We start from the raw sequence: 15,247 nt of genomic DNA, 5'->3' as shown, positions 1-15,247 counted from the left end.
ATGGATTTTTACCGCTGCTAAGGAATGAAAAAATGCATTTGCTCCTTGGAAGAGAAAGGAGAGGAATGAGTAAATATTATATTAGTTTGTTGATTTGCTTTCCTCTTATGTAAGCCTGTCTTCTGAGGTTGTGTTAAAGTAGTTCACCAAAAATACTTTTTGAAAAATGGTTCAGTTTATTAAAGGAAACCAACATTGATTCTATTATTGGTAGTTCTTACATAAAAATTTAGTCACATCAGAATATTTTTATATTGGTATGAAACCACCAGAGATATAATACATTAAAAACAGCAAACTTGACATTTTCTGCTTATTAATATGGGTTCGTGATAAATTTGTAAAATACAGGAAAGCATAACAAAACCTTTTTAGAGAAAGCCATTGTTAACGTTTTGCCATATTTTCTGTGAATATACGTAAATGATTTTATATTCATTTATGATGCTATGTATTCAGTTTTTAAAAATTAGCACCATGTCATAGTCATGATATGACCTTTTTTTAAGGTAAGTTATATTTTCTTTCCTGCATTTGTAATAAAAGACAACAAAATTGGTTTGGCGCCTGTGGCTCAGTGGCTAGGGCACCAGCCACATATAATACACCGGAGCTGGTGGGTTCAAATCCAGTCCAGGCCTGCCAAACAACAATGACAACTACAACCAAAAAATAGCTGGGTATTGTGGTGGGTGCCTGTAGTCCCAGCTGTTTGGGAGGCTGAGGCAAGAGAATTGCTTAAGCCCAGGAGTTTGAGGTTGCTGTGAGCTGTAATGTCATAGCACTCTACCAAGGTACAACATAGTAAGACTCTGTCTCAAAAAAAAAAAAAAATTTATATCCAACTATGAAAACTAGATAGTGTTAGAGATGTGAAGTCCTAGATTTTTCTTTGGGTTATGAAGGAAGGTAACATATTTTTTCATATTTGTACCTTTAAATGTTTTTAATTAAAGAGAAAGAACAAAAAAACATTTTTGCCTACAATTTAAAAAAAATGCTTTTGGTGCCAGCATATTGTGGTATATAACCTATATAATAATTTTATGAACAAAGTAAGGAATTTATAATGGATTATTTTCCCAAAGTAATAAAATTACTTTCGATCTACAGGTGGCATTTTTTGGAAAATATTTTATGGTTGAATTATCAATTCAAATCACTGTAGTTGTTCAGGCTACTGTGTTTTGTTTTGTGTTGTGTTGTTTTTTGAGACAGAGTCTCACTTTGTCGCCCTCCATAGAATGCTGTGGCATCACAGCTCACAGCAACCTCAGACTCTTGGGCTCAAGCAGTTCTCTTGTCTCAGCTTCCCCAGTAGCTGGGACTACAGGTGCTATTTTTAGAGACAGGGGTCTCACTTTTGCTCAGGCTGTTCTTGAACCGTGAGCTCAGTTGATCCACCCTCCTCTGCCTTCCAGATTACAGGGGTCGCTAAGATTACAGGGACCAGCCACTGCGCCTGACCAGGCTACTGTGTTAAAAGTGAAACTTTTATTTTGCTTTCCCAAAAGTAAAAATAGTACATACTGTAAAAAAGAAATATATAAGCATAAAAACACAAGAAAGATACATGCTATAGGGACACGCTAAAGCAGTAAAGATTATTTCCGAATAATGGAAATTTTAAATGTCAGATCAGCCTTGGTCTATAGATTATAAAAATTTTGACTAAAGATAGAAGTATATGTATTATTTAAATATTTTTTGTTGAGTCAGAGTCTCACTTTGTTGACCCAGGTAGAGTGTCATGGCATCACCCTAGCTCCCAGCAATCTCAAACACCTGGGCTCAAGTGATCCTTCTGCTTCAGCCTCTCCAGTAGCTGGGACTACAGGCGCCCACCACAATACCCAGCTAATTTTTCTACTTTGGGTATAGACGGGGTCTCACTCGTGCTCAGCCTGGTCTCAAACTCCTGAATTCCAGGGATCCTCCTATCTCAGCCTCTCAGGGTGCTAGTATTACAGGTGGGAGCCACCACACCTAGCCTGAATTGTACATTTTAAATGGGTGAATTGTGTGAGGTGTTGAAATTATCTCACTAATGCTGTTACAGAAAATAAATAAAATTATTGCTATGTTTGAGGCAGAATTAGGAGTAATGTGGAGAGGTGATGATAATGGTGAGGGACACCTCACCGAGAAGGTAACAGTTGAGCAAAGACGAGAGAGAGAGAGAAGAGTTGACGAAGAGTCTCCCTTTGGGTACCTAGGGAAATAACTTTACAGGAAGAGGGGATAATAAGGATCCTATGGGGGTGCATATCTGGCATATTTGAAGAATAGCAATGAGGCCAGTGTGAGTGAAATAGACTGAGCAAGGAAGAGGGTAGTAGGAAATGAAGTTGTGTGATGGGATCGTGTGGGAGCACTGTAAATAAGGACTTTGGTTGTGGTGTTGGATTTGGGGTAAGGAGTGGTCAGGGTCTTGCTCTGTCACCCAGGCTGGAGTGCAGTTGTAGGAGAAGAGCTCACTGTAGCCTTGAACTCCTAGGCTAAAGCAATCCTGGTTAAGCCTCCTGAGTAGCTGCGACTACAGGTATGTGCCACCACACCTGGCCAATTTTTTTTTTTTCCTAGAGACAGGATCGTGCTATGTTGCCCAGGCTGGTCTTGAACTCCTGGGTAATTCTTCTCCCTAGGCCTCCCAAAGTGCTGGGATTATAGGCATGAGCCACTGTGTATAGCCAGAACTTTGGTTTGTTTGGGTTTTTTTGCAGGCAAAGTTTTGTTCTATTGCTCAGGCTAGAGTGCTATGACATCAGTTTTGCTCACAGCAATCTCAGACTCCTGGGCTCAAACAATCCTCCTTCCTCACCCTCCCTAGTACCTGGGGCTACAGGCATACCACCACACTCGCCTAGTTCTTCTATTTTTAGTATTGTGTTCAGGCTGGTCTCAAACTCCTGCACTCAAACAATCTTTCTACCTCAGCTTGCCAGAGTGCTAGGATTACAGGTGTGAGCCACAGCACCTGCCCCAGAATTTTGGATTTTAAAGTGAGTTAGATGGGGAGTCAACATAAGGGTTTTTTTTTTGTTTGTTTGTTTTGTTTTTTTGAGACAGAGTCTCACTATGTCACCCTCCGTAGAGTGCCATGGCATCACAGCTCATAACAACCTGAAACACTTGGGCTTAAGTAATTCTCTTGCCTCAGCCTCCCAAGTAGCTGGGACCACAGGTGTCCACCACAACGCCCAGCTATTTTTGTTGCAGTTGTCATTGTTGGTTAGCTGGCCTGGGCTGTTTTCAAACCCTCCACTCTGAGTGTATGAGGCTGGCACCATAACCACTGTGCTACAGGCACTGAGCCAAGGGATTTTTTTTTTTTAAGTTTTTATTCTATTTTTATTTGTATTTTCTTTTTTAGAGAGGAAATCTTGCCATGTTGCCCAGGCAAGAGTGCAGTGACTATTCTCATCCTAGTGTACTGCACCCTCAAGCTCCTGGGCTCAAGCAATGCTCTTGCCTCAGCCTCCTGAGTAGCTGAGGCTACAGGTCTACAGTGCAGGGTTTTGTATGGAGGAATGATATGATCTGATGTACATTTTTTTTTTTTTTTTATTGTTGCAGTTTGGCCAGGATTGGGTTTGAACTCATCACCCTCAGCATATGGGGCCAGCACCCTACTCACTGAGCCACAGGCACTACCCCTGATGTACATTTTTTTTTTCTTTTCTGATGTACATTTTTAATAGTAAATGCTGTATTGAAAACACAGAGCATGAGCAGAAGCAGGGATACCAGTTTGAAGGCAGCAATCCAGGAGAGAGATTAGAGTGACTAGGACTCGGGTTGAAAAACAAGTAGTCAGTTTTGGAATATATTTTGAAGATGGGAGAGAAAGAGAAGATTCAAAGAAGATGCCATGTTTTTTATTCAGAGAAACACAGAAGATTGAAGTTGAAGCAGACTTCTGGGAAAAATGCCAGGAGTTCTTTTTCAACATTTTAGAGAAGCCCATCAGATACTCAAGGACAGATTTAAGTAAGCAAATTGAGTATCTTAATCTGGACTCTAGGAAAAAGGTCCTCAAATAAAGATTGTATTTAGACTTGTTAGTACTTTAATGGATCTGCGCAAAATACTCAGTATGACAAGATTTTATTTCCCTTAAGGTGGACTTTCAATTGTTAACCTTTCTCTGCTCCCAATGAAAATAAATATGTTAATTTTGTTGTATTTCAGGATCTTCAAGATGAAGTTCAGAGGGAGAATACTAATCTGCAAAAACTACAGGCCCAGAAACAACAAGTACAGGAACTCCTTGATGAACTGGATGAACAGAAAGCCCAGCTGGAGGAACAGCTCAAGGAAGTCAGAAAGAAATGTGCTGAGGAGGCCCAGCTGGTAATGTCTGGATGTTTAGTGCTGCCTGCAGCTATTCCTTAGTTTCTCAGCTTAAGATGAAAACATTCTCTCCTTTTTTGTTGTTGCTGTTAAGTGACAAACTAGTCAACAGTTGGGCACATGAGATGGAACAAAGTTCATCCAGAAATTACAGGCCCTCTTTAGTGGAAATAGAAGGGCACTTAATGTACTGTTCTTCCAAACTTTGGTTGAAAATGTGGAATCTATGCCATCAAGTCTCCTTCCTCTATCCCTCTCTTAATTAGCCTTCTCTACCAAAAGCATACATCTAAAACCACCAAAATGGCCAGGTGTGGGGGCTCACATCTAGAATCCTAGTACTCTCAGAGGCTGAGACAGGTGTATTGCTTGAGCTCAGGAGTTGGAGACTAGCCTGAGGAAGAGCAAGACCCCATCTCTACTAAAAATAGAACAATTAGCTGCTGTGCCCATAGTCACAGCTACTCAGGAGGTGGAGGCAGGAGGACCTCTTGAGCCCAGAAGTTGGAGGTTGCTGTGAGCTATGACACTACAGTACTCTACCCAGGCCAACAGAGCAAGACTCTGTCTCAAAAAAAAAAAAAGGGAAAGGGCCAAGGAAGGGGAAAGGAGGGGGGAGGTTTTGTTGGAGGGAGGGCAATGGGTGGGGCCGCATCTGTGGTGCATCTTAGAATGGGTACAGGCGAAACTTACTAAAGGCAGAATACAAATGCCTACATACAGTAACTAAGAAAATGCCACGAAGGCTACGTCGAACAGTTTGATGAGAATATTTCAGATTGTATATGAATCCTGCACATTATACCCCTTGATTGCACTAATGTACACAGCTATGATTTAACAATAAAAATAAATAAATTTAAAAAAAAACATAAAATAAATTAAAAAAAGAAACCATCAAAATCTGAACTAAACAAATTAGTGTATTGCGTATAGAACATTTTAATGGCCTCTTCTTTTGTTTTTCTTCTGTCATTCCCAATGACCTCTTTTTTTAAATCTCCTTTCCTCTTTATTTACTTTCCATGTTACAGATCTCTTCTCTGAAAGCCGAAATAACTAGTCAGGAATCACAGATTTCCACTTACGAAGAAGAACTGGCCAAAGCCAGGGAGGAGCTGAGCCGCCTACAGCAAGAAACAGCAGAATTGGAGGAGAGTGTGGAGTCAGGGAAGGCTCAGCTGGAACCTCTTCAGCAGCACTTACAAGAGTCAAAACAGGAAATCAGTTCAGTAAGTTTTTGTGAAGTAAGAAATGTGCTCAGATGGACCCTTGTATGTCCTTTTAGTCAAAAAATACTTTCCAGCTTCTGCTCCTTCTCCATCTGCCTAGTTTGTTCTTCTTTTTTCAGTCATTTAATACAAATAGATGTGTTTGTTTGCTTGTTGAGACAGGGTCTCGCTCTGTTGCCCAGGCTGGAGCTGGAGTACAGTGATGTCATGACAGCTCACTGTACCCTAAGACTCCTGGGCTCAAGTGATCCTCTTGCCTCAGCCTTCCAAGTAGCTGGGACTACAGGTGTGCACTACCACTGCTGGATAATTTTTTTTTTTGGTAGGGCCATGTTGCTCAGGCTGGTCTTAAACTCCTGGCCTCAAGCAATCTTCCTACTTTAGCCTCCCAAAGTGTTAAGATTTCTAGTGTAAGCTACCATGCCTGGCCAGAAGTTGGTTTCTTATCACTTCTCATATATTAAAACTATCATACATCTTATACATATGATGATGATTACTGGAGTAATGCTTTAGAGTGTGGGCTTTGTGGTTAGGTGATCTAGGTTTAAGTACTGGCTTTGCCATTTACTGACAAAATTACCTTGGTATTGTGTTCTTCTTTAGAATTGGAGAATTAACAATACCCTTAACTCTTAGAGCCACAATAAGGATTAAATGAGGCAAATAACCTGTGAGACATTTTAGCATAATACTTGGAACAAATGTACAATAAGTGTTGCTTATTGTTATAAATAATAGTCTAATATTTTCTCATTTCTGATTGCAATTTTAAATTCAATTTTGTTCATTTGGAAACTTTTTTTTTTGTTGTTGAGGCAGAGTCTCACTATGTTGCCCTCAGTAGAGTGCTGTGTTGTCACAGCTCACAGCAACCTCCATCTCCTGGGCTTAGGCGATTCTCTTGCCTAAGCCTCCCCAGTAGCTGGAACTACAGGCGCCCGCCACAATACCCGCCTATTTTTTTTTTTTTGTAGTTGTCTTGTTGTTTTTAGCTGGTCTGGGCTGGGTTCGAACCTGCCACCCTTGGTGCGGAAAAATTTTTTTTTAACTAGGAAATTATTCCTTCTATAGATAAATGTGTCATGTTGTGGTTGGTCTTATGTATAGATCTTTACTTTTTTTTTTTTTTTTGTAGAGACAGAGTCTCACTTTATGGCCCTCGGCAGAGTGCCGTGGCCTCACACAGCTCACAGCAACCTCCAACTCCTGGGCTTAAGTGATTCTCCTGCCTCAACCTCCCGAGCAGCTGGGACCACAGGCGCCCGCCACAACGCCCGGCTATTTTTTTTTTTTTGGTTGCAGTTTGGCCGGGGCCGGGTTTGAACCCGCCACCCTCAGCATATGGGGCCGGCGCCCTACCGACTGAGCCACAGGCGCCGCCCAGATCTTTACTCTTTTATTTCCGGTTCCTCTACAAGGAAGCTTATGTTAAAGGATGCTAGTAAGGCTGAGTGTAGTGGCTCATGCCTGAAATTCCAGCACTTGGGAGGCTGAGGCAGGAGGATCACTTAAGCCCAGGAGTTTAAGACAAGCCTGGGCACCTCATCTCTACAAAATATTTTTCTTTTTTTGCCTGGGGACAGGTTTGAACCCGCCCCCTCTGGTATATGGGACCAGCGCCCTACTCCTTGAGCCACAGGCGCCACCCCAAAATATTTGTCTTAAAAATTATCTGAGCTTGGTGGCGTACGTCTATAGTCCCAGCTACTTGGGAGGAAGAGACAGGATTGGTTGAGCCCAGGAGTTTGAGGTTGCAGTGAGCTATGATCATACCACTGTACTCTAGATTGGGTAACAAAATGAGACCTTGTCTCAAAAAAACCAAAACTAGCAAACCGTCCTAAATAGAATTGTTTGGCAGGTAGATATTTTCACTTACTGCTTCATCTTCATATTTTAGTTTTAAGGTTTTAAATACTAGATTGTAAATTGTAGTGGGTCAAGAAATTGATTTAATGGTCATGATAAATTGTTTTTTCATGAAATAAGGAATAGCATAGTTGAGAAGGGTAAATATTCATGAAACTTGTATCACTGCCATATGTGCATGTCTATGTGTGTCTATGACTGTTCATGCACATGTTTATACGTGTATGTTTCTTCATTATATGTGTTTGTGTGTATGTATACTTATACACAGGAACATAGCCATGTATATATTTACTCTATTCGAATGTATATAATCTGTTTCTGTCTGTGGGTTACGGTAAAAATAAGTTTTTAATGAGCCACTGCTCTGTAGCACTAGGGTATAGAAGGATTATTCTTTTATTATAAATGTGTAGTTTTTGGATCTTTTTATAATCTAAATAAAATGCAGTTTGATAGATGTGTGTTGCATATGTAATATGTATATGCTTGTTGATGGCTACTGTTTAAATTTATGGATATAATACTAGTATTCATTCAGTGAACATACATTAGGCATTTACAGTATGTACCCTTGTGCTTGATGTTAAAGATACTAAGTTTGTAACATAAATTATGATCTCTACCCTCAAATACCTAAAGGCCTTTAGTGTAAAAGGGACAGAGGACAAACAAGTTGCTGGGAACACTTAACCACTCTGATAGTGAAAGTTGCAGTGTGCTATTTACTTTTACACACATTGTTCATAGACCTTTGTATTTTAAAGAATTCAGATATCTTTTTGAGCCCCATAACAATCATCTACGGTATTCTTACGCTCCCTGGAAACTAAGAAACAAAAACTTGAAGAGTTTGACCAAGATCACCTAAGTAATAGAGGGGGTGACAGAACTAGGTCTACACCTTTCTCCTAATCCAGTGTAGTGCTCTTTCCCCAGGCAGGGCCCTGAAAAGACCTGTAGTAAATTACAGATTACAATTTGAGCAATGTAAAAATCTTATAGGAGGCTCAGTGCCTGTAGCTCAAGCGGCTAAGGCACCAGCCACATACACCAGAGCTGGCCGGTTCGAATCCAGCCCAGGTCTGCCAAACAACAATGACAACTACAACCAAAAAATAGCTAGGCGTTGTGGCAGGTGCCTGTAATCCCAGCTACTCAGGAGGCTGAGGCAAGAGAATTGCATAAGCCCAGGAGTTAGAGGTTGCTGTGAGCTGTGATGCTAGAGCACTCTACACAGAGCCCAGATAGTTTGAAGCTCTATCTCAAAAAAATAAAATAAAATGAGCAGCACCTGTGGCTCAACGGAGTAGGGCGCCGGCCTCATATGTTGGAGGTGGTGGGTTCAAACCCAACCCTGGCCAAAAACTGCAAAATAAAATAAAATAAAATAAAAATCTTATAGGGAAAATAAAATTGAGGGGATAGAGCTGATTATGTTTGTAGGTGATTATGTTTGCTGAAAATAAAATTCACAGCATGGTAATAAAATAAAATTGAGGGGATAGAGCTGATTATGTTTGTAGGTGATTATGTTTGCTGAAAATAAAATGCACAGCATGGTAATAAAAGGAATTCAAATGGAAATTCCCACTATTCACTAAAATTTCATTTAATCATTACTTTTTCACTAGGAACTTCTTGAATCTGCCTTCTCTTCAGTTTCTTTGAGATTTTTGTAAATTTGTTTTCTTTATTAATGATGTTGATATAAACAAGCATTTTTCTGTTGTCTCTGTTTTACAACATTGACTTTTTAAATATAGTATAGTTTATTGAAATCTTCCTTCTGTTTCCCACTATCGTTACAGGAGTACAAATTCACTTATATGATAGAATCAAAAAACTTTGAGTGTCCCTTATTTAATATAGGTTGGATAGCCTTGGGTTGCAGTGGTTCTCAACCTGTGGGTCGCGACCCTTTTGGGGGGTTGGAAAACACATATTTTCGATGGTCTTAGGAACCGAGGCCCGGCTCCTCCGTCTGTCTCCAGGCGGGTCCGCCCCCTCCGTCTGTCTCCAGGCGGGTCCGCCCGCAGGCAGATACGCCCACGTATGGTACCCGGCGTGATGACATCATCTGTATTAAAGGTTGAGAATCCCTGGTTTAGTATACTTTCTAGGGTTCTCACCCATTAATAAGTTCTGCCAGAGCATAGAACACTAGCTCATTTACCTTTGTCTTCATTTCCCTCCTTCTCAATAGATGTATGAATGATTCCAAAGCCTTGTGTATTTTCCTTCAACTTTTTTTGTCTCTCCTGAAGCTTCATTACAAAATCGTCTCCTCTTTCTCTTGTTACTTTGCTGTCTTTTTCCCCAATACCCTGGCCCTTCTTTTTCTTTTTTTTTTTTTTTTTTTTTTTTTATTGTTGGGGATTCATTGAGGGTACAATAAGCCAGGTTACACTGATTGCAATTGTTAGGTAAAGTCCCTCTTGCAATCATGTCTTGCCCCCATAAAGTGTGACACACACCAAGGCCCCACCCACCTCCCTCCTTCCCTCTTTCTGTTTCCCCCCCCATAACCATAATTGTCATTAATTGTCCTCATATCAAAATTGAGTACATAGGATTCATGCTTCTCCATTCTTGTGATGCTTTACTAAGAATAATATCTTCCACGTCCATCCAGGTTAATACGAAGGATGTAAAGTCTCCATTTTTTTTAATGGCTGAATAGTATTCCATGGTATACATATACCACAGCTTGTTAATCCATTCCTGGGTTGGTGGGCATTTAGGCTGTTTCCACATTTTGGCGACTGTAAATTGAGCTGCAATAAACAGTCTAGTACAAGTGTCCTTATGATAAAAGGATTTCTTTCCTTCTGGGTAGATGCCCAGTAATGGGATTGCAGGATCAAATGGGAGGTCTAGCTTGAGTGCTTTGAGGATTCTCCATACTTCCTTCCAGAAAGGTTGTACTAGTTTGCAGTCCCACCAGCAGTGTAAAAGTGTTCCCTTCTCTCCACATCCACGCCAGCATCTGCAGTTTTGAGATTTTGTGATGTGGGCCATTCTCACTGGGGTTAGATGATATCTCAGGGTTGTTTTGATTTGCATTTCTCTAATATATAGAGATGATGAACATTTTTTCATGTGTTTGTTAGCCATTCGTCTGTCGTCTTTAGAGAAAGTTCTATTCATGTCTCTTGCCCATTGATATAAGGGATTGTTGGCTTTTTTCATGTGGATTAATTTGAGTTCTCTATAGATCCTAGTTATCAAGCTTTTGTCTGATTGAAAATATGCAAATATCCTTTCCCATTGTGTAGGTTGTCTCTTTGCTTTGGTTATTGTCTCCTTAGCTGTACAGAAGCTTTTCAGTTTAATGAAGTCCCATTTGTTTATTTTTGTTGTTGTTGCAATTGCCATGGCAGTCTTCTTCATGAAGTCTTTCCCCAGGCCAATATCTTCCAGTGTTTTTCCTATGCTTTCTTGGAGGGTTTTTATTGTTTCATGCCTTAAGTTTAAGTCCTTTATCCATCTTGAATCAATTTTTGTGAGTGGGGAAAGGTGTGGGTCCAGTTTCAGTCTTTTACATGTAGACATCCAGTTCTCCCAACACCATTTATTGAATAGGGAGTCTTTCCCCCAAGGTATGTTCTTGTTTGGTTTATCAAAGATTAGGTGGTTGTAAGATGTTAGTTTCATTTCTTGGTTTTCCATTCGATTCCAAGTGTCTATGTCTCTGTTTTTGTGCCAGTACCATGCTGTCTTGAGCACTATGGCTTTGTAGTACAGACTAAAATCTGGTATGCTGATGCCCCCAGCTTTATTTTTATTACAGAGAACTGCCTTAGCTATACGGGGTTTTTTCCAGTTCCATACAAAACGCAGAATCATTTTTTCCAAATCTTGAAAGTATGATGTTGGTATTTTGATAGGAATGGCATTGAATAGGTAGATTGCTTTGGGAAGTATGGACATTTTAACAATGTTGATTCTTCCCATCCATGAGCATGGTATGTTCTTCCATTTGTTAATATCCTCTGCTATTTCCTTTCTGAGGATTTCATAGTTTTCTTTATACAGGTCCTTCACCTCCTTCGTTAGGTATATTCCTAGGTATTTGATTTTCTTTGAGACTATGGTGAAGGGAGTTGTGTCCTTAATTAGCTTCTCATCTTGACTGTTATTGGTGTATACAAAGGCTACTGACTTGTGGACATTGATTTTATATCCTGAAACATTACTGTATTTTTTGATGACTTCTAGGAGTCTTGTGGTTGAGTCTTTGGGGTTCTCTAAGTATAAGATCATGTCGTCAGCAAAGAGGGAGAGTTTGACCTCCTCTGCTCCCATTTGGATTCCCTTTATTTCCTTGTCTTGCCTAATTGTATTGGCTAGAACTTCCAGCACTATGTTGAATAGTAAAGGTGACAGAGGACAACCTTGTCTGGTTCCAGTTCTAAGAGGAAAAGCTTTCAGTTTTACTCCATTCAGTAAAATATTGGCTGTGGGTTTGTCATAGATAGCTTCAATCAGTTTTAGAAATGTGCCACCTATGCCTATACTCTTCAGAGTTCTAATTAGAAAAGGATGCTGGATTTTATCAAATGCTTTTTCTGCATCTATTGAGAGGATCATGTGATCTTTATTTTTGCCTCTGTTAATATGGTGGATAACGTTTATAGACTTGCGTATGTTAAACCAGCCTTGCATCCCTGGGATGAAGCCTACTTGATCATGATGAATGACTTTTTTGATGATAAGCTGTAATCTATTGGCTAGGATTTTGTTGAGAATTTTTGCGTCTATGTTCATGAGTGAGATTGGTCTGAAATTCTCCTTTTTGTTTGGGTCTTTTCCTGGTTTTGGTATCAGGGTGATGTTTGCTTCATAGAATGTGTTGGGGAAGATTCCTTCTTCCTCAATTTTCTGGAATAATTTCTGCAGTACAGGAATAAGCTCTTCCTTAAAGGTTTGATAGAATTCTGGAGTGAAGCCATCTGGACCAGGGCATTTTTTGGTTGGAAGCTTTTTTATTGTTTCTTTAATCTCAGTGCTTGAAATTGGTCTGTTCAGGAGCTCTATTTCTTCCTGGCTGAGTCTAGGGAGAGGGTGTGATTCCAAATATTGATCCATTTCTTTCACATTGTCAAATTTCTGGGCATAGAGTTTCTGGTAGTATTCAGAGATGATCTCCTGTATCTCTGTGGGATCAGTTGTTATTTCCCCTTTATCATTTCTGATTGAGGTTACTAGAGATTTTACTTTTCTATTCCTCGTTAGTCTGGCCAATGGTTTATCTATTTTATTTATTTTTTCAAAAAACCAACTCCTTGTTTCGTTAATTTTCTGAATGATTCTTTTGTTTTCAATTTCATTGATCTCTGATTTGATTTTGGATATTTCTTTTCTTCTACTGAGTTTAGGCTTAGATTGTTCTTCTTTTTCCAATTCCATAAGATCTCTTGTGAGATTGTTGATGTGCTCTCTTTCAGTTTTTCGAATGTAGGCATCTAAAGCGATGAATTTTCCTCTCAAAACTGCTTTTGCAGTATCCCACAGGTTTTGGTAGCTTGTGTCTTCATTGTTGTTATGCTCAAGGAAGTTAATGATTTCCTGTTTTATTTCTTCCTGCACCCATCTGTTATTCAACAGAAGATTGTTTAGTTTCCATGCCTTTGGGTGGGGTCGAGCATTTTTGTTAGAGTTGAGTTCCACCTTTAGTGCCTTATGGTCTGAGAAGATACAAGGTAAAATTTCAATTCTTTTGATTCTGTTGATATTTGTTTTGTGTCCCAGGATATGATCAATTTTGGAGAATGTTCCATGGGGTGATGAGAAGAATGTATATTCTTTATCTTTGGGGTGGAGTGTTCTATATGCGTCTATCAAGCACAGTTGTTCTAGAGTCTCATTTAAGTCTCTTATATCCTTGTTTAATTTCTGTTTAGAGGATCTGTCCAGCTCTGTAAGAGGAGTGTTAAAGTCCCCTGTTATGATGGTATTATCAGATATCATATTGCTCAGACTGAGTAAGGTCTGCTTCAAGAATCTGGGAGCATTTAAATTGGGTGCATAAATATTTAGAATTGAAATGTCTTCTTGTTGTATTTTTCCCTTGACCAATATAAAGTGACCATCTTTGTCTTTTTTGACTTTAGTTGCTTTAAATCCACATGTGTCTGAAAATAAGATTGCAACTCCTCTTTTCTTCTGAATTCCATTTGCCTGAAAAATTGTCTTCCAACCCTTGACTCGGAGCTTTAATTTGTCTTTTGAAGCCAGGTGTGTTTCTTGCAGACAGCAAATGGATGGCTTGTGTTTTTTAATCCAGTCAACCAATCTATGTCTCTTCAGTGGGGAATTCAAGCCATTAACATTTATTGAGATAATTGACAAGTGTGGTAGTATTCTATTCGTCTTATTTTGTGAGAGTCCATTGCTTAGAGTTATCTTTTGCATCAGTGTGGAGGTTAGGTTCTGTCCTTTAATTTCTGAGTTCTTACTTTGCTGCTGATCCATTGTGGTGGTCAGTGTGCAGAACAGGTTGAAGTATTTCCTGTAGAGCTGGTCTTGTTGTGGCGAATTTCCTCAATGTTTGTATATCCGTAAATGATTTGATTTCTCCGTCAATTTTGAAGCTTAGCTTAGCAGGGTACAGAATTCTGGGCTGAAAATTGTTCTGTTTAAGTAGATTAAAGGTAGATGACCATTGTCTTCTTGCTTGGAAAGTTTCATTAGAGAAGTCTGCGGTCAATCTGATGGATTTGCCCCTGTAGGTCAACTGGCGCTTACTCCTGGCAGCTTGCAGAATCTTTTCTTTGGTCTTGACTTTGGACAGGTTCATCACAATGTGTCTTGGAGAAGCTCGGTTAGAGTTGAGGCGACCTGGGGTCCGATATCCCTCTGAAAGCAGTGTGTCAGAATCTTTGGTGATGTTTGGGAAATTTTCTTTTATAATATTCTCTAGTATGGCTTCCATTCCTCTGGGGCATTCTTCTTCCCCTTCTGGAATTCCTATAACTCGTATGTTGGAACGCTTCATAAAGTCCCATAATTCTGACAGTGAACGTTCTGCTTTCTCTCTCTTCTTTTCTGCCTCTTTTACTATCTGAGTTATCTCAAAAACTTTGTCTTCTACCTCTGAAATTCTTTCTTCTGCATGGTCTAACCTGTTGCTGATACTTTCCATTGCATCTTTAAGTTCCCTGATTGACTGTTTCATTTCCTTCAGCTCTGCTATATCCTTTTTATATTCTTCATATCGTTCATCTCTTATTTGATTCTGTTTTTGAATTTCTTTTTGGTTATTTTCCACTTTATTAACAGTTTCCTTCATTGTTTCCATCATTTCCTTCATTGTTTTCAACATGTGTATTCTAAATTCCCTTTCTGTCATTCCTAACATTTCTGTATAGGTGGAATCCTCTGCAGTAGCTACCTCATGGTCCCTTGGCGGGGTAGTTCTGGACTGGTTCTTCATGTTGCCTGGAGTTTTCTGCTGATTCTTCCTCATGGGTGATTTCTTTTATCTGTTTACTTGCCCTAATTTTCCTTTCAATTCCTCTTGCTCTTTAAGTTCTTGTGCCTGTGGACTAAGGGTTATAGGACCAGAAGGGTGAGAAGGTTTAAGAGCAAAAAAGCGATGAAAGAAATGAGGACCGAGTGATAAGAAAAAAAAAAAAAAAAAATGAAAAAAAAGAAAAATAGAGAAAGGAGAGTGGTTGGGTGAAAGGAATATTGACAAAAAGAAGAGAGGCACAGAAAGAGGGAGACAGAGCAATATAGGTGTACAGTAGGGTACTTTGATACAACCATAAAAAAAAAAAAAACAC

General features: G+C 39.6%; 1 protein-coding gene across 3 annotated transcripts in view; it reads left to right on the top strand.

The window, feature by feature from the left end:
* Window positions 1-15,247, top strand: part of EPS15 (epidermal growth factor receptor pathway substrate 15) — a 164,614-nt gene that overhangs the window by 107,370 nt on the left and 41,997 nt on the right. For all 3 annotated transcript variants that reach the window (XM_053577352.1, XM_053577353.1, XM_053577354.1), the window contains 2 exons: window positions 4,192-4,353; window positions 5,388-5,585. In XM_053577352.1, coding sequence (XP_053433327.1) covers window positions 4,192-4,353; window positions 5,388-5,585 — 360 coding nt within the window. The remainder of the gene's footprint in view (window positions 1-4,191; window positions 4,354-5,387; window positions 5,586-15,247) is intronic.

Source organism: Nycticebus coucang, chromosome 22 (genome assembly GCF_027406575.1).
Source record: "Nycticebus coucang isolate mNycCou1 chromosome 22, mNycCou1.pri, whole genome shotgun sequence".
Taxonomy (NCBI): domain Eukaryota; kingdom Metazoa; phylum Chordata; class Mammalia; order Primates; family Lorisidae; genus Nycticebus; species Nycticebus coucang.
Note: the sequence above shows the minus strand (reverse complement) of the source record. Positions and strands in the feature narration are given on the sequence as shown.